The following is a 20,139-nucleotide window of genomic DNA, read 5'->3' on the forward strand; positions in this document are numbered from 1 at the left end:
ATGTTTGTGACTAATTTTGTCGTTAAGAAAGCGAATCAGAACAAAAGAACATATGTCATTCTGCTTCTACTTAATGGCTAGATCGATCATGAAGATGGGTAGAAGGAGCATTTTGAAAATAATATCAATCATGGTGAACCAAAATGAAAAATCTCAAACTGAAGAGATCATAATGAAAATAACACAAACTTTAAGGGTTAAAAAGTGTAATTTAGTTTTTTATATTTTTTTTAAAAATAACTTAAACGTATTTTTAAAAATATAATTTCTAAACTTATTTTTAAAAACATATAAGAAACAAAAATTATTTTATGTAAATATTGCTTCAACTCTAAACTTTATTTCTTCCATCTCACATTTTCTAAGGTGGGGGATGGTGTGTTGTAGTTTATGAGAAATAGTGGAGTAAATGAAAATACAATACTATTCCATGAGAAAAAAGTCACATAACTGAATTTTAAGAAGACAATCTAAAGAACAATGCCTAAGTATTGTACTTAATTTTTTTTCATCTAAGTTTTTTTATATTTAGAAATATATTAATTTTAGAAAGTTAATTGCATCTTCTAACAAGTAACTACTATAGCCCTTTCAAAGAGGAAATAACTAGTCCTTAAACTAACTACTATTACTTTTAGAAAACATGCAACCAAATAATTGACCAACTGTTCTACATAAATTGTCATGTTATTACATGACCTATTATAATATTCCAAACATGCATATAATTTTAGATGGACCAAGAAGTATTTGAACCCCGTTTGCAAAAGCTCAATGGCAAAAATAACATTTTTGTCAAGTTACAATTATTTTGGTTTATACATTTTGATAGCAGTTAATTTGATTTTTATTATTTTCAACTTACAATCAATTTAGTACCTATTATCAACTTACTAACAAAGAACCCCTACGTGACAAATGGCAATTGGGACAATTGAAGTTATGTGGCTAATAAAATAATTAAAAAAATAATAAATATTTTAAAATGTCACGTTAACAATTAAAAGAAACATAACAAAAAAAACACCCAAAAAAAATCAAAATATCTAGATTTACCTTTAATTTCTTACATTTTCTTTGCAACCAAACGTGCAAAAACGCAAACACATACCAAATAATTTAGATCAAACCCAGAAATAGATCCAACCCAGATCATAGAGGACACATTGGAGAGCGTGTATTCTCAGTCGGCAACACAAAACCCATGACACAAAATTTTCAGAATAATTTCGTGCTCTCCCTCATCCACGAAAGAAAAATAAAAGGCAAGAAACTCAATAAACTTGGCTTACAAGAAGCAAGATCCCAATATTCCAAATCTTAAAAAAATGGTGTCATCCTCAAGAACATCTTCATTGCCAACAAACCACCACTTTGACCCTCAGATTGCACCAGCAAATTTCACCTCTACATTCCAACCCATTTATCCAACACCTTCCTCTAATTGACTCATCTTCAAATACAAGTCTCTATCTCTGTTTCTTTTTCTTTGATTTTGGGTGTTGGTTTTTTATTCTTGAGAGGTTTTTTGGCAGTGCATAGGACTTGGGTTTCAGAGGAAGAAAGTATCTATTTTTATATTATTATTATTATTATAGGTTGACCTCAACCCAACCTACTTAGTAAACATATCAAGAATTCTCAATCCTAGCTTGAACTTTTTATTAAACAAGTCAATCCAACACGACACGTTTAACCTTTTTAATTAACAATTCATGTAAAGGTCAATACAAATTACTTGTTTAATAACCCGCTTAATTAATAGGTCATATTTAAATCAATAACTTATTATCAATTCTCATATATCTAAAATTAAAATACAATCAAAACCATAAATATAGTAAGGACAAAGTTTAGTAACAAGATTGGATGTAGCCTTAGGTTATAACCTTACTCAATAAAATAAACATTACTACATGTGGGGTTAGAGAATTCGTGGCCCAGGCCCACTCTACGTTAGGGCCCAAAGCCTAAGCCGAGGAGAGCTATTGCCAAGGATGCATAATGAAGGCACGAAGATATGGCCGAGGACGATGATATGGCCGAGGACGATCTTATGCTCAACACCTCACAAAATGCCCGACGAAAATGACAAACTCCGTACAGGGACAGGACAAGGGAGAAAGCTGCCAATATCGTAATACAGAATCCAGCATCTGATAGGCCCATACCCCAAACCATGCTATTTAACTTTTCCAACCGCTCCCAACCACTCTAGATATGGGTTGACGGGACAGATCTGCACCCTAGGAAGTAAAACTTACACATGGACACTAAAAGGGAAAAGGAACACTAGTATAAAAGGAAAAGAAAGCGAAGGAGAAAGGATCCTGGAGAGAACGGGGGGGAAATCCTACAAAAAGGGAGAAGGGGAGGGATGCTATGCTCCTCGGACGCTGTTCGAGGACTTAAATCCTACAACCCACACTAATGGAAGGCTTAGCTAGTCAAGCCAAGCCCACCCGTAAATAAGCTTCTTTTAAAACCACGACTAAACCGCTGAACTGTGATCAAGGTCCTACCTTTCAAGCCCACTCTCTACAAATCATATTGTTAGGGCCCTTTATTTACGAGCCCAATGTCATTCTTGGGCCGCTAAATAATCGTGTCCCTACAATTGGCGACGTCTGTGGGGAAGGCTTATGTGTTGGCATAGGTGGTGGTGGAGTTAAGCCTCTATCAAGCAAAGGTCTGCGAAGGTTCCTCCATTTCCAACGACATGCTGTTGTTGCTCTGACATAAATTTCCGCTAGGGGCTACGCCTTGCAATGCCAATGGCACGGGTGGCTCTAGGGGCTTCCAACATCAAGCTAACTCTCCCCACCTTGGTCGAGGGGTTAATCTTTGAAAAATAAATAAATAAATAGATAAATACAAGTTTTGGACAGAACCAAGGCCTTGTATGGTTCTCGGACTCAAGCTTCTGAGGAAACCAACTACTTAAAAGAAAAATACAAGTTTTGGATAGAACCAAGGCCTTGTATGGTCCTCGAACTCAAGCCTCTGGGGAAACCAACTTCTTAGAAGAAACAATACAAGTTTTGGACAGAACCAAGGCCTTGTATGGTCCTCGGACTCAAACATCTGGGGAAACAATTACTTAAAAGAAAAATACAAGTTTTGGGCAGAACCAAGGCCTTGTATGGTCCTCGGATTCAAGTCTCTGGGGAAATCAACTACTTAAAAGAAAAATACAAGTTTTGGACAGAACCAAGGCCTTGTATGGTCTTCGGACTCAAGCCTCTGGGGAAACCAACGACTTAGAAGAAACAATACAAGTTTTGGACAAAACCAAGGCCTTGTATGGTCCTCGGACTCAAGCCTTTGGGGAAACCAACTACTTAGAAGAAACAATACAAGCTTTGGACAGAATCAAGACCTTGTATGTTCCTCGGACTCAAGCCTTTGGGGAAACCAACTACTTAAAAGAAAAATACAAGTTTTGGACAGAACTAAGGCCTTGTATGGTCCTTGGACTCAAGCCTCTGGGGAAACCAACTACTTAGAAAAAACAATACAAGTTTTGGACAGAATTACTTAGAAGAAACAATACAAGTTTTGGACAGAATTGAGACCTTGTATGGTCCTCGGACTCAAACCTCTGGGAAAACTAACTACTTAAAAGAAACAATACAAGTTTTGGACACAACCTGGGCGTTATATGGCCCTTAGACTTTACCTCGTAAAGGAGTTGCCCATTAATATTTAGGTTGGTCCCTGGACTGAATGGAATCCCCAGTTTACCCTCGGATCCTCAATACCAAGGGAACTGATGCGTTCATGATCAGGTCAGATGTTATCAACGACATGGCCAAAATCCCTCACTGCTCGACAACCCTCTCGAATGGTTTACTTTGAGTTTATCATGCTCGGACGGTTGCTTCACACGCATTACGGAGCATTCAGATGTTATCTAGGTTAGTCTCATAAGTTTAATATACTACAAGTTAGCACTATTACATTCGGTAATGTCGGTAAGTTCAAGATAATAGCTTTTTGTTTTAAGGTTCCCTGCCCTAAGTATCATTAAAGGAAAATACACATGTAGTACACCCATTCACAAAGTAATTGCGGCAGAATAGAAAAATGCATAGAAGGAAACAGATTCATCTTTTATTAAGATAAAGAAAAGAGTACAACGTACAAAGAAAGAGCTTGAATAAGCTTATGCTAGAAACTAACTACATAAGCAAAAAGAAAGATACAAGGGAGTGAACAGAAAACAGAAGAGAGATGCAGCAGTTCTAAAATGGCATCCACGAAAACCATTCCTCAATACTTTTGCATGCCCATAACTCGGGCAGCAAAGGAACCCAACTTAGGGCTAGCACTGTTGAAGAAAAGGTGCAGGGAACCGGAAGTTGATGAGCCTCCATGTTAACCACGCCTGCGATAGAGCAGACGGCGTTGATGGCGAAAAACCTTACTTCTGAAGCACCAAGAATCTGATGCGACCAGTACCTGCTTCGGATTTTGACTGAAAGAGGCAGAGATACCATCCCTACCTTATCAAAACGGAAGATCATCTTGAGTCTGTGTCTCCCCTGTCCAGACCATAACACCTTAAGTCGCGGAGGGGTCTGGTGCCTCTGTGGCGGGTGTAGTCCCTTCACCCCCACCCGTGCCTCAAACATATTGCACTAAGGGTGGATAGCACTGGGTTTGGAGACTGTGATTATGGCTGAAGGATTATGATTTTGAAGGGAGCCGAAAGGTTTATGTGTAAGGGGAATAACCTCCTATCCTGCTTATATAAAGGGCAAGGTGGTGGCATTTAATTTATGCGGGTTTCCAAGGAACGCTACGGACAAGATGATTTTGGCTCGATTTCCAACACCATCTGTAACCACAAGATTTCAAGATTCTCGTGAAGGTGCGCCTCGAACACTGAAACATTAGAGGACACCGCGTGAGTAAAAACTAAAGGGATGCCTCTTAGTTCAGCATGTCTCACTTACAAATGGAAAAACACAAACATCAGTAAAGTACAGAATTTGAACGGGCCATGATGTGGGCCTAACATCACCAAAACCCTCCTCCCCAACTAAAAAGTTGGGCAGCAGGATTTTGAGGGGCTATTGTGGGGCCAGAGAATTCGTGGCTCAGGCCCACTCTACGTTAGGGCCGAAGGCCTAAGCCAAGGAGAGCTATTACCGAGGACGCATAATGAAGGCACGAGGATATGACCGAAGACGATCTTATACTCAGCACCTCACAAAACGCCCGACGAAAAGGATAAACTCTGTACAGGGACAAGACAAGGGAGAAAGCTGCCAACATCGTAATATAGAATCTAGCATCTGACAGGCCCATACCCCAAACCATGCTATTTAACTTTTCCAACCGCCCCCAACCACTCTAGGTATGGGTTGATAGGACAGATCTGCACCCCAAGAAGTAAAACTTACATGTGGACACTAAAAGGGAAAAGGAATACTAGTATAAAAGGAAAAGAAAGCGAAGGAGAAAGGATCCTGGAGAAGGGGGGGGGGGGAAATCCTACAAAAAGGGAGAAGTGGAGGGATGCTATGCTCCTCGGATGTTGTCCGAGGACTTAAATCCTACAACCCGCACTAATGGAAGGCTTAGCTAGTCAAGCCAAGCCCACCCGTAAATAAGCTTCTTTTAAAACCACGACTAAACCGCTGAACTGTGATCAAGGTCCTGCCTTTCAAGCCCACTCTCTACAAATCATATTGTTAGGACCCTTTACTTACGAGCCCAATGTCATTCTTGGGCCGCTGAATAATCGTGTCCCTACACTACATATTTTGAAAATCTAACTGTTAAATTGCATGTTCTTTATACTCTTAATACATACCTCAAATTTTGTGTCAATTAGATATTATTTATTATATGATGTATAAGCTTATATTTTATGCATAATTTTAAGTTACAAAAATTTGCAATTTGAATAATTTATTGATGACATAGTTATTGATATTTAAATTTCTAAAAATTTTGCAAGCACGGAGGATATAAGAAGAATATGTAATTCAATTGTAAATTTGTCAAAATTTACCTCCAATAAAAAGATACTAAATAAGATTGTAACCTTAAGTTATAACCAATTTTGTAGTTAAACTTTGTCCATATAGTAATAAACATATAATTACAACAACAAAATTAAGTAATAATAACAAAATAATAATAACAAAACTTAATACATTTATAAGCAACACAGGTCATACAGGTTCACATATTAAACACAAACACGACCGTTTATTAAATGGGTCAACCATGTCCAGTGGCAAAGCTAGGATTTGACTCCAGAGAGGCAAATTTTATATACACTATGCATGTAGATTGAAACACAAACACATATTACACATATGTTGGGTAGTTGTAAATGATTTTTTTTTTTTTTGGCATAAATAAGCAATTTTCTATATTTTTTATAGTAAAAATTTCATTTATAAATGAAAATATTTTTAGTAATTAAGTATAAACACCAAATGCAAATACTGTAATTTTGTGTTATTATATAATTATCTCAAAATTTTGGTTTATTATACAAAATTTTATGAAGTAGAATAATTATTATATAAAGAATTTTTTTTAGTAAGAATCCACGCAGTGAAGTGGAGAATTGACACCATGTCCCAGGTTAGGGGTGACAATTTTTATCCATATCTATAAATCCACCTATTACCCACCTAATTTGGATAAGTCTTATTAGATTATTTAATTATATGGGTCTTAATGGATAAACCCACTAATACACACTAAAATCCATTTAAAATTTAAATAAATAACATAAAATCTAAATTATTTTATGCATGCCAGCCAAAGCTAGTTGGCTATAATATGCATGCTAGGCCAGCCCCCAACCAAAGCTATGTAGCAATTATTTGTTCTTTAATACTTAAGTGCACTTGCACCAGTGGAGCTAAATAGCTATATAGCTATTTTAGATGTGCCTAAACACAAAAAACCACCATGTAGCAGTGGAGCTATAACTACGTTTTTTAGCTTAATTGCTACAGTGCACATCTATAGATAAATGTGCACTGTAGCAATACCGATAAAGGCCCAAATTATTGGAAGCCACCGGAAAACTCAGCTGTCCAACTAGCAGCTGCGATCATGATACTTGCCACTGGACTATACAGAACGAGATACTGATACAAATACTGTCGGGGTAAGCTGATGGTATACCAAAGGGGTAAGCCAACCCGATAGCCCCTTCCTTCGTAGAGCCGTGTATTGTAAGTGATCCGAACCTGCCCAGAGCAAGCCCCCCAAAGAGGCAAGTGAAGTTGGTGAGCCGTATCTGAGAGCTAAAAAAAAAAAGTAATTTTTTATTCCAGCTGGGTACAACTTGCTACAGTGCCTCTCTCTCTCCTTCACTCTCATCTCATCATTTGAAGCTCAAGTCTCTCAAGCTCACTCTCTCAACTTCGGTCTCTCAAGCTTATTCTGTTTACCGTCACCGGCCCAACCATCATCAACATCGCCACCACCGAAGCTAGACGACATTGACCCACCAACCATCCCAAGTCGCCGATTAGCCTCAAACCCACACTGCCATCCGCCTTAAACCCATTGTCAACGTTGCTGCCACGCCGATCAGCACTTTTTTTTTCCCTGTTGTGGGCTGTGGTGTAGTGGTGTTGTGGTTGTGTGGGTAGATCGGTGTTGGTGGGTGGCTGGGCTGTGGGTGGGTTTGTGGGTAGATCAATATGTTCGTGGTGGTGGCTCAGGTGGGTTTCGTGGTGGTGGGTTTAGGTGTTGCCTAGTGGGTCAGGAGGGTGTGGACTTGGTTGATTTTTTTTTTTTTTTTTCTTTGTTATGGGCTGTGATGGTGGTGGTGGTGGTGGTGGTGGTGGTGATGGCTGTGTTTATGGTTGTGTGGGTGTGTGGCTGTGACGTATGTGTATAGTGGATATATTATTTTATTGTAGTGAGATGAATTATTTTATTGTAGTAGATATATTATTTTATTGTGATGTTTATATTATTTTATTGTGTTAAAGGCTAAAATAGATCCACTATTGTAGTATGTGTGTAGATAAAATAGATAAAGTAACTTTTGATGGAACTAAATAGCTAAATTTTTAACTCCATTGTTATAGATGCTCTAAGAGATGCACATTTTTCTACCGAAAAAAAAAAAAAAAAAAAAAAAAAAAAAGTGCAACTTTGAGATAAATATATTGTCAAATCAAATACAAACCTTCTTCTTACTAAAATTTAAAAGCCACCTTACTATTTTTTTTGGCGGGCCACGGGCAACTGTCCTCCCTTGACCCCCTTGGCTCTGCCCCTAGTCTTGTCGACCTAAATATGATCCGAACCTGTTTAACCTCAACTCATAACCTATTTATAAATAGTTTAATAATGTCGAGTTTGCTAATTGTGTCACACTTTGCTACTCCTAAATATGCCAAAGCCAAATAAATTTAAATTACTTATTTCGATAACTGTGCATTGACTTGTGCTTTACAGTTGCTTGCAATTTATGGAGTTTAAATAATATCAAATTCTATTAGTTTATTAAACGTGTAAAGCGTTTTTTTTTCCTTCTTTTTGCTTGGAGTGTAGAGTGGTGGAAATTGTTATTTTAAAAATTGTTATTAAATTCTATTAATTTTTCCTTCTTTAAAAATTGTTATTTTAACATTTAAGAGAGATATGTGTTATTTTTTATGATTTTTTATTTTTATAATTGTTAGGTGTATATGGAAAGTTTATTTATTTCGAAATATATTAAGTTTCGAAATTATTTCACTTACTAAGGAATAGCTAATACAACATTTTAAAGAGGAATAATTATTTCTCATTTTAAAGATTAGCTATTCATAAGGAATGATTATTACTTGTACTAAAAACATAACCAAACTAAAGAATAACTAAATCATAAGAATAACTATTACATTACAGTGCCTATTATAATTTACCAAATATGCTCTTAGTGTTTTTATGTTTTGCAAGTATTTGTGATTTACAAATGTTTTATTAATTTATTTTATATTTAGTTTTGATAATAGTGTGTTGTTATTAATTACTCCCTCCGTCCCACTTTGTTTGTCCTGTTTGAAAAGTCAAATTTTTTAAGGGAACATCATTTATTGTCTTGTCTATCTTTTAAAAATGTATAAATTTCCAAAACTACCCTTAAATAAATTTATCAAAAAATTGAATTAGTTAATTAATAGGGGTATAATAGGAACATTAATAAATTAATTATTTTTATTTTTAGAAACAGGACAATATTTTGGGACATCTTAAAATGGAATAGAGGGCAAACAAAGTGGGACGGAGGGAGTATCAGATATTTATATTTGATCATACTTTTAGTAATTCAATCGAGATATTGTTATATATTTATATATGCTTGTTTATTAATTATATATATAGGAGTTATATTTATATTTGACACATTAATATGGGTAATTATTATATTGAGGTGTTGAGATAAAGATAAATTCACTTGTTGTTTGGTTTTGTTTGACTGCATACACTTTATTATTTATAATTTTTTTAAATGGATATATAAATAGTGTATAAAAATAATATTTCATTTGAAAGTGTGAATAATTTTAGAGGAAACCTATTCACAATTGGTGCATAATTTAAGATAAAAAGTGTTCATAAGAATTTTGTTACATTTAATTTGGCCTCCTCTAAAAAAAATTTATGGCTCTGCTCTTAAGGCATATTTAATACACCAAATGGAGATTACGATAAAAATGATAATTTTTGTTACTGAAAATAAAATATATTTAAAAGAGTAGAAGAAATTACACTTTGTAATCCTGGACTAAACCTCATATTACACTTTGCATCTTAAACTTTTGAATACATGTTTTGTATTCTAAATTATGATTTTTGTTACATTTTGCACTCCAATGTTAAGTTTGCTATTAACTTGAAAGAAAATTTAAAATTTAAGGTACAAAATGCAATTAGGAATATAGTTTATTATAAAATTTCGAATGCATGTTATTCTTAAAGTGCATAAGTTTTAGAATAGAAACGCTGTTTTCAATTTGTATGGGTTTACTTGGTTTATACTTTATTCACAGGACTTTTCTGGATAGAAAAGAACCTCTTTTATTTTTATTAACTTTTTAATTTCATATTCTTTTGAAAGTTTCCTGAATAATAGGTGAATAATTGGTGCCAGGACTGCCATTTATTTAACTTTTTTTTTGCTTGTTGATTATTTTTAAAGTTTTCATCTCATTGCAGGTAGAATCTATGGTGATTTTTCAATTTCCTGAAGAATAACTTCTCATTGCCACATCAAATCTATTTGATCTTCATAAAATATTTTGTATCACTTTGGAGTGTAACTATTATGAAACGACAAATATTTTAAAATTGTGCTTTTTTGTGGATGTTGAAACGTACAACCTTTTTTTTTCAACCAATCTTATGCACGATGAGTTCAGCATTGTACGTACATTATTTTGGTAATGATATGCAAAAAGATTAATAAATTAGATAATTCCAATATTTCTATTAAACCGAAATTATTCTTCTGACCATTAAAGTTTAGAGTTGTTTTTATTTTGGTCCCTTAAGTTTGGGATTTTTTTTTTTTTTTTTAAATTTCATTCCCCTAAATTTCAATCCAATTTAAAAGTGGTTTGTAACCCATATGCAAACAAATAAAAAAAATCTGTTTCCTCAATTTCACCCATTGTAAATATATTTAAATACAAACAGCTCTTAAAATAGATAATTGGCTCTCCTAAAATTTTGGTTTGTTTCTTCGACATGTATTTCACGTTTATTTTCTTATTTATTTTGGCTCTCTCAACTTTCACTTTTTTTTTTTTTTTGGTGTGTATTTGTTTCTCAAAAAAAAAAAAAAAAGAATGGATAATTATCCCACATCGCTTAAGAAAGTATGTTGTGTGTAGTATAACTTGTCACACCTTCTCTTAAAAGTTACTATGACTTTTCAATGGAACTGTAGTGTGCCTGTGTTAGAACATCTTTCTCTCTTCCTTGTGTGTGTGTATTTGTTTGTCAAAAAAAAAAATCTCACTTTTATATATTATATTAGCACCATAAAGAGTCATGTATTCTCTGAAACCTTACATATTATATTAGCACCATAAAGAGTCATGTGTGTGTGTGTGTTTATTTCTTAAAAAAAAATAAAAAAATTCACTTTTATATATTATATTAGCACCGTAAAGAGTCATGTATTCTCTGAAACCATTGATGCAGCAATAAGTTCTTGATTAAAATAGGCTTTTGGAATGTTTGGCTACAGCTCCCACTAAAAGAATTAACATGTCTACATATTTTAAAATTTTAATTATTAGATTACATGTTTTTTATGTTCTTAATACACAAGTCAAATTTCATGCCAACCGGAAATTATTTATCATTCGATCCATAAACTTATTTTTTATACATAATTTTAGACTAAAAAACTTGAAATTTTAACATTTGATTAATAATATAGTTATTAATTTTTGATTTTCTGAAAATGTTGTAGGAAATGCAAAGCAAAAAGCTAATTGCTGATGTGGTAATGTTCCAAGCAAACGAGGCCCATATCTGTGTTCCAAAGAATCTAAACCAACACACTGGTACCTGAATTGTTCATATGATTTCCCACCTTACAAGACAACAGACTGGAAATGTTCAAGTTCATCCTAAGACAGATATATTCATAAATTCTCTTGGCAATAAAACCAAATGTTAAGAAAACAACTCTGTTCTGCATAATCTACAAGGGGGCAAAGGAAAATAGACAATTTCTCTAATTTCCAAATTGTTTCAATTTGTATAGTTTCACTGAACAAATTTCCAGAAAGGGGGAAAAAAATCCATGCACTTCATATCCAAAGCTTTTCCTGTTAAATAGTAATTACTCCATCTATACCCAAAACCCATGTAGGATATATGTACACGAATAAATAAACTGCAGGCAACGGGCACAGCAGCCACAGATTAGTACCACATTTACGAACTGTAAACACCACATTTTGCGGCCAAGCTAAAATCAAGTCACCTTCTAACTTTTGTTTCTGATGTTTGGATCCGTGGTGATGATTGTGAACCACCACCGAGTGCAGCAGCAGCTGATTCAACATGTGTAAGAAGATACTCATATATCTTTTTCCTTAACCTGTCAATTGTCTCTGCTGAAATATGTGGTGTTTCTTGTCCATCCTTGCTTGACCCAATTTGGTCCAGCCAGTCGTTCACGCTCTTGAGCTGAGTTAACATTCCTGCTATTTGACCATTATCTGACAATGCTGAGGTGTCCACATCAGCATCCAAGAACCTCTCCACAAATCCCAAAAACCAATCCTGGGACTGCAGTTGCAACATCTCAGCCAAATCAACTGCCTCATCAAGGCCATTTCCTCTAACCCACTCTGGTGGAGGTTGGGCCTGTGGCTTTTGGCTGTTGACTGAAACATCCCCTTGCCGGCGAGTAGTTCCTTGTGCAATCTTAGAACTAACTGTCTGGCGGGCTTTGCCTTGGGTTTTTGTTGAGGTATTCTTGGTAGAATTTTCTAGGACTAATATTGGTTGATTCACTGGGATTGTCTTTTGGGTAGGAGCTGAAATTCGAGTTGAGTTAGGTTCTTTGCTAAAAACAGCAAAAGATGATAGATTGGTTGCCAATGCAGCTTGGACCCAACAAGCCGCATGTTTTTGCCTGTCTGACATGACCTTTAGTGCTTCTTCTGATAGGTTTTCTTCATGATCTGGAGACGTACCACATGGAATAGTTTTTGATATAGAATCAGCAACCATGCGAGCATTATTCAAGCTCGCATGAAGAGTCAAGAACTGCTCAACTGCAGGCTGTGGGTTATCTTCCTTAGATGATGTACTTAATTCAGAATACATGCTGCAAATAGGAGAATTCACACAACATTATTGTCACCAAAAAAAAAAAATGCATGAATGTAGATCACAGCCATTATACTGTAAAGCAGAAAAATATATATATATATATATTTTTTTTTTCAAATTAAAAAAACCTTATAATAGCTAAAGGATTGGTAGTGGAACTTCAGCTAAAAGTGAAAGCATGATTAATTCATTTTGCTAACTTGGCATTGTATATTTACCCATAGCTCAAGGTTATCCGAATTTTGAGCAGTCATGTCCCTCATCCTGCTTTGCTTTTCTGAAGCAATTATTTTATGGTTTTACCCTGACCATCTCTAATAAGTTTTTTTTTTTTTTTTTTTTTTTTTTTTTTCTTATAAGTAACAAAACTTCTTTGAAATTAAGGAAAATATAACAAGGAACTAAAGCACACAGGCAGTGTTCTATGGAACCATCAATACATCAAAATTTGGAATATGGAAAGTACATCTATCAAGAAAATCAATCAGAAACAAAAGAAACGACACCCAAAGCATTAGTCCACTCTAGCAATAACTGGAGGAAAGACAGCTCCAAGTCATTGATCAATCTCTCATTTCCTTAAAAAATAAGAGCATTTCTCGCCTGCCAAATACCCCACATGCCGTGAGGGATCATGCTCCAAATCACCACAGGCATAGCTATTTTACTTTTAAAATTGCTCGACCAACTCAATAGCAATTCCACAACACCACTCAGCGTAATCCATTAGACCCCAAATAAAGAAACTACCCAGTTCCACAACTCTCTAGCCACAGGGAAGTGTATAAATAAATGATTGATCATCTCCCCATCTTTCTTACACATGTAACACCAATCAGTCACCACTACCCGCCAACACCACTCAGCATAACCCATTAGACCCCAAATAAAGAAATTATCAAGTTCCACAACTCTCTGGCCACAGGGCAGTGTATAAATAAATGATTGATCATCTCCCCGTCTTTCTTACACATGCAACACTGATCAATCACCATTACCCAACGCTTCCACAAATTATAGATCATTAAAATTTTCCCCAGAGCCGCTGTCCAAATAAAGAAACTAACCTTTATTGGCACTTTCAGGCTTTCGGCTTCCAAACAGCTTTCCAAGGAAACAGGGATTGAGTAGTGGAATGTAGTACCTTGTAATAGGATCTAACATCGAAAACCTCCCTGGAAGAGGGAGGTTTCAAAATCCTCCAATATTAATTCCCAAATGCAAAAATTGTCACAAGGTGCTCTTTTTCAAGCAGGGACTGTTGTTATTGTAATTACTGCAGTTGCAGCTGATGACAATGATACTAATAATGTTCTTAGGATGTTTCATATTAGTGCTGATGTTCTCTGATAATCTAAGAGCTTTCACCATCTTGCATTTAATGCCCAAAAAATCAAGTCAATCCCTTCCATTTTTCCAAGTTGAAAATAGCACCAATATATCAATTTACTTATTGAGTTTGATTTCAAGATACAGCTTAGAATACAAAAAGTGCCCCCTCCACTTTTCTTCCATGCCAAAAGTGAGGATCTATCACTTTGAGGGAGCTAGTCCACCCCTCTTTCTACTTAGGCCCTTCCACTTTCTTATGGGATCCTGAAGGCTCTTCTTTCTTAATTAATAAACATAAAATATAAGACAGGTTTTGAAACTATGCTCATCAGATTTCTAAACTCCAATAAAATTTCATTACATAGTTTTACCTCCACTCCTGCTGTGGTGGTGGAAATGCCATGGTAGATTAAGTTCAGGTATGCCACAAGGCCCACAACCCATATAATTAATTTTTTTAACTCAACAACCATCAATACTAGGGATTTTCTGCTTTCCAAGCCTGCAATGGCAGGCTTGTAACATTTCATGCCCAGCAAAACATCCACAACCATGTTTTTCGATTAATTATTAATACATGATTTGTTTGTCAATCAGGATTTCTAAATCCACTCTACTTTACTCCATATAAGAAAGCTCTATAACTCAATTCCTCAAATATGGCTACACCAACTCCATGTTTTCTAGATGCTATCCTTTAATTGCTATAGGCCATCATGCCTCTTCCCCATATCACCCCATGTTTTTACCCCTTGTAGCACTATTCATTTGGTATAAATGATTTGCATGTGACCAAGCCATCATATGTGGTATCTGTAATCAACATAGTCAGACTACTAGAAAAACACAAGAGATAATTTTAATTGCTATCTTATGCAAAACTCCAATGTCGCTGACTTAACCATAGATTGAGAAAGGGGAAAATTTAAGTTGACATATCCAAAAATTAAAGCCTAGTCAATTAAGTTAGACATTTTCAAATACTGGACAACCCTACTAATTTTTTTTTTTTGAATGAGGACAACCCTACTATTATATAAGACCTATATATATATATATATAAATATATATATAAATTAAAAAAAAAAAATGACCATGAATAAAAGTTGTCTCACATGACTATCTCAACCAAAATGTGTCCAACAAACTATAGCCAATGCCCAGTTTTTTAGCAAAAAACTATATTACAGTGTCCTTGTTGCATAGCTTTGTGCTTTGAAGGTTCTTCCTCACTTAGATTCCTATAGACTAATCAGATGTTAGTAGTATAACTACTTTTTTAACGCAAGAATGTTCAAAGTGCTTAGACCAAGCAGAGCCAACACTATCTTTCACAATCTACATAGTAAAGCTTTTTTACTTTGATCACCACCATACATACAATTTCATTGCAAATAGTTTAACCTAGTAGATGCTTATCTGAAACAATAATAAATAAAATCCCCTAGTGCTGGTGCAGGCTATAAAATGATGGATTTCCTCAGACTCTAGTTACTCCATCCTACAAGTTCTGGATATAAAATGAAGTTACATGATTTTTCCCTCCAGGGTAACATCAGTAATGCTGAATCTAGCCTATGATACTCAAAATTTTGACCATGGGATGTATTGAGAGTCATTATCAGAAATCATAAGCCAAGGATTGATTCCAAGTTTACAAAATAACAAAGACTACCTCTACTTTCATTGCCAGTAACTTATTATATTAATTTTCATTTCTATTTATACCTTAGACATCGAAGTAAGCTCTCTGCCACAGAAGCCTCTTGCATAGCCTCTATTGCTGCCACCTGCGCAGCATCTCTGTGCTTTATAACTTCCTGTCAAATGAATGTGGATGCATAGAATAAGAAAAATAAAATCCAATAGCCATAGAACTTATCCTCCAAAGGAAAGAGTGCTATCTCTACGTATAAAAGAAAGATTGAATCAAAACCCATGCTACTGTGCAGTAACATATTGCTATATCATAAGGATTTTTCAAGTACAACAGTATGAGATCTATATAATAGATGTTTTCCCCAAAGGAAATGATTGGATGACTCAAATCACTGCACTATTGCCTCAGAAACATGACTCATGACCTGAGGATTAAGCTACTTACAGATCTCTGAGCCTCAGAAACATATGGCTCATGACCTGAGGATTAAGCCTCTTACAGATCTCTGACACTTACTATTGTGTAATTCTAGCTTGTTTACTTCAGCAAAACTCTTAATACATTGGGAATCTTAAACACTTTCTTTTGCTTGATGTCAAAGCAATATTAAAAACTACTTCCCTGTAATTTTCTGTAGCAAACATAATATACCATTTTCTTAAGTAGCAAAATCTTTCAATAGTGATGGCTCAACAAAGAATAGTTCAAGCGCAGGTTACCTAGCTACAATATGTTAAAGAATGTACCTTTCCAAGCTTTGCAAGAGAAGCAGGGAGTGAAGCCCATGAAACACTTCCATCTGGCAATCTTCTACTATTAAGGGAAACCTTGACCAAGTTTCCTGGGAGTCCATTACTAGATACATCCGATGATTTCTTCCCAACAGAAGCTTTTTGCTTACTTGGTTTTTCTTGAGCATCCAGAGTCCCATTTGCAGAAACTTTCTTTACAGACATTTGAACCTTATCTTCCCCTTTAGATTTCTTTGTAGATGACTGCAACATATTTTCCTCTTTGGATGGCAACCTGTCACTTGTCGTACTTATTCTTGATGATGTACTTATCCTTGATGACGTACTTAATCTAGGAGCCTGGAAAAACATGTTGATTAGATGAAACTCATGGTTGCTTGGCTTGAAGGTGGGGAAAAAAAAAAAACAAAAACAAAAACAGCACAAAACAATTGGAGAAATGCAGCAATTGATTCCTCAGACCTGTCAGTAATTCATGACAAATAAAAGATGAGGACATCAATCCAATATTTGGGTTTTTAAGAATTGGAAACAAACACCACGATATAAATGATGACATCAACTCAATTCTTGCAATAAACACTGAGATGAAAATTAAATTAATCTGCACACCTCAAATTTTGAAAAAACCATCATTGATGACAAGCTGAAAGACCAAATTATAGAAAATCCATAGGAAACCCAAGGTAGAAACAGAATGAACTAAATTCAACAGAGCTTATGGTCCAAAATGCTTAACATCATTTAGAAGTATTTGAATAAAAGAGTACTATTAATCAAACTCCTATTCTATTGAAAATTTTAAGTAATAAAAATGATATAACTTACACAATTTCGCACTTCGTGCCTTGGATCATGTTTGGTGCCCCTCAAATTAGAACTCTCTCTACCCTTCACCTCCATGTTCCCTTCCCAGCTCTTCCTCAGAGCCTTTGCCCCCAGCTCAATCCCCTGAACAAAACTTTTAATCGAGTTTCCCATTGCTAACTTCTTCCCATAGGGCAGAGGACTAGTCGTGCGAGCAGCATTTGCCTTTTCCACCACTCCAAACTTAGCTGTTGCCTTCCCACTCTTTATATCCGCCTGCTGCTTGACCCCATTTGCAAACTTCTCAAAAGAAGACGGCAAGGAATAACAACTCGTCGGAGATGAAGGAATAGACCTTGAATTGAACGGCTTCAATCTCACCAAAGATTCTTTCTTTACTTCCACATTGGATACCGGTTTCGATGGCTGAGACTTTGATCTACCAAAAGGCCCCATTTTCTTATCCAATTGCTCATCTTTAACACTACCATTCAATCTAACTTTTTCCTTTTCCCCAACATGACTATTCCCCAATAATTTCCTAGGTGAATTCAATTTCTCTCCGGGTTTAAGACCCGAAGACAAGTTATTGTTCAGAAATCCCAATGATTTAGTTGCAACAATATCTTCAGGGCTTCCCACACAAGGGTGGCGCCCAGGGACCGGCCTAACCCCACGAAGAATTGGGACCGGTGAGGCAGCTTCCAGCCTTTCAACATGAATAAACTGACCCAATTGAATCTTATCACTAAGAATTAGATCATCATGTTCATCAGGTAGAGATACATAAGTGGCATGAGAGGAATCTGAAACCTTGACGTAAAAACCTTGATTTGAGAACAACTCACCTCCTGCAAGAGCTGGAACAATGCTCACAACTTGCAACAAAGATGACCTGTGCTCTCCAGCAACCTTTATATCAGTATTCATGTGCTGTAGAAGCTTCAGTAGTACACCAGGAACAAGATTGGCCATGTTTGTGACCTTCAATTTGCATTACACTGCAAAACCCAGATAGAGAAATTTTCAATTTCAAGCTTTCAGATGTGAACACACAAAAAACCTTGCATAAAGAGGTTACAAGACTTATAAATGAAGTGACTTTCTCAATACCCAGATTGAAAAAAAGAAGCGTTTCTCTTGTCAATGCCCAAGTTGAGGCAAAGAATCAAATCTGTGGACTCTGATGGCTTTGCAGACAAGGAAAACTGGGATTAGACTTTAAACCCAGATGGAATTCGACGCCAAAAATGGGACTCAGCATAGACAACCAAAAAATGAGAAGACTTTACCACTGATTTGAGATTCAGATTTGGAAGGTCTCAGCTTTTTTGGTACTAAATAGAGTAAAGAAAACAAAATATAAGGAAATTACAGACCAACCTGGTGGATTTTTTATCAAAAAATTACCTTAATCATAGAACCCAACTAGGAAACTAAATAATATGATTCCCACAATTGGTAGTAATAATTGTGTACAGATTGGATTAGAAGGAGAAAAACAAATGTAACATGCACCAACCCAGAAAAAAACAAAGACTAAGACTTGGTAAAAACTTTTTTTTCTTCTGCTGAAAACCCAATATGGGAAAAGTCACAAATTTGGCGGAGGGTAAAAGAAACTTTATCTTAGAAGTAAATAAGGAGCAAAAGTGAATGTACTGGACATAGGGATGGTGCTGAAAATTTGCAGAAAACCAAAAAATAAAAATAAAAATAAAAAGGTGGGAGAGGGAATAATTTGATAGGAGGCTTATTTCATGACTGAGAAACAAGAAAAGCTGTCAGAGTCTGAGATTATGACAAACAGACATATGCACACATGCACTTAAAATCATATGGTCATACAAGAATTGGAAGCTGACCCACTTTGGCTTTTTATTGGGTTCAGAACCCAGAGAAATATTAGAGAGAGAAAGTGTTTGGGAGCTGAGAGAGCTTTTGCTGGTTTGGTGAGCTAGTGGATGTGATGTGAAGCGAAAGGTATCAGAAATTCTTGCAGGAACTGGATGGGAATATTTACGAAGAATTTTAAAAAATATATAAATATATATTTTTATGTTATTATGGATAAGGCAACTACAAAATTGATTTCATCTTAAAATTATAATTTTATTTAATAAAATAAATATTATTATATATTTTAAAATTTTAATTATTAAATTATGTGATTTTATACTTTTAATACACATATTAAATTTTATATCAATCAATTTTATATTATTTACTATATAATTTATAAACTTATATCTTACGCATAATTTTAAACTATAAAAATTTATAATTTAAATAATTTATTGCTGATATAGTTATTAACTTTTAATTTTCTAAAAAATTTGCAAGTTATAGAAAATATAAAAACAATAGATGATATAAAAATAATATAAAATTCAATTATAAATTTGTCAAAATTTACACTAATAAAAAGATATTAAGTAAAATTATAGATTTGAATTACAATTAATTTTATAATTAAAATTTTATTATTATATATATAATTTTATAATTAAATTTTATTATTATATATATAAAATTGTGATTTATAAGTATACTTTATGTTAGATTTATCCTTTAACAAAAAAGTGTGGTAAACAAGCATTAATATTCCACATTAATTCAGCTTTCAAGGTATTTATTTTGATGTTTTAAATTCCATGTAAGGTGGGTTTTTAATTTTTTTAATTTTTATATTTGAGTGTACGAAAATGGGTGCATGTGCATTGTCATGGGATGGTTGAAACAATGTGATGGGAT

General features: G+C 34.9%; 1 protein-coding gene across 2 annotated transcripts; it reads right to left on the bottom strand.

Annotated features, from left to right (window-relative positions):
• Positions 1-11,603: 11,603 nt before the first annotated feature.
• On the bottom strand, positions 11,604-19,334 carry LOC115963566. 2 transcript variants are annotated; one of them, XM_031082617.1, is made up of 5 exons: positions 18,796-19,334; positions 17,407-18,386; positions 16,573-16,917; positions 15,895-15,986; positions 11,604-12,829 (listed from the first exon to the last, which is right to left on the bottom strand). In XM_031082617.1, exons 2-5 carry the CDS (start codon positions 18,358-18,360, stop codon positions 11,974-11,976), a joined length of 2,247 nt encoding a protein of 748 aa, XP_030938477.1. In that variant the 5' UTR covers positions 18,361-18,386; positions 18,796-19,334; the 3' UTR covers positions 11,604-11,973. The 2 variants fall into 2 exon arrangements, with proteins under 2 accessions (XP_030938477.1, XP_030938476.1); XM_031082616.1 differs by having other exon boundaries at positions 18,499-19,334.
• Positions 19,335-20,139: the final 805 nt, after the last annotated feature.

The sequence above is a fragment of the Quercus lobata genome, chromosome 10 (genome assembly GCF_001633185.2).
Source record: "Quercus lobata isolate SW786 chromosome 10, ValleyOak3.0 Primary Assembly, whole genome shotgun sequence".
NCBI classification, from domain to species: Eukaryota; Viridiplantae; Streptophyta; class Magnoliopsida; order Fagales; family Fagaceae; genus Quercus; species Quercus lobata.

Coding starts and splice junctions, on each gene's coding strand:
- LOC115963566 (XM_031082617.1), bottom strand. CDS start 18,360: ATGGCCAATCTTGTTCCTGGTGTACTACTGAAGCTTCTACAGCACATG. Junction 15,987..16,572: donor CTCTTGCAAAGCTTGGAAAG/GTACATTCTTTA, acceptor TTCATTTGACAG/GAAGTTATAAAGCACAGAGA. Junction 12,830..15,894: donor AGCTTACTTCGATGTCTAAG/GTATAAATAGAA, acceptor TCCTATTTGCAG/CATGTATTCTGAATTAAGTA.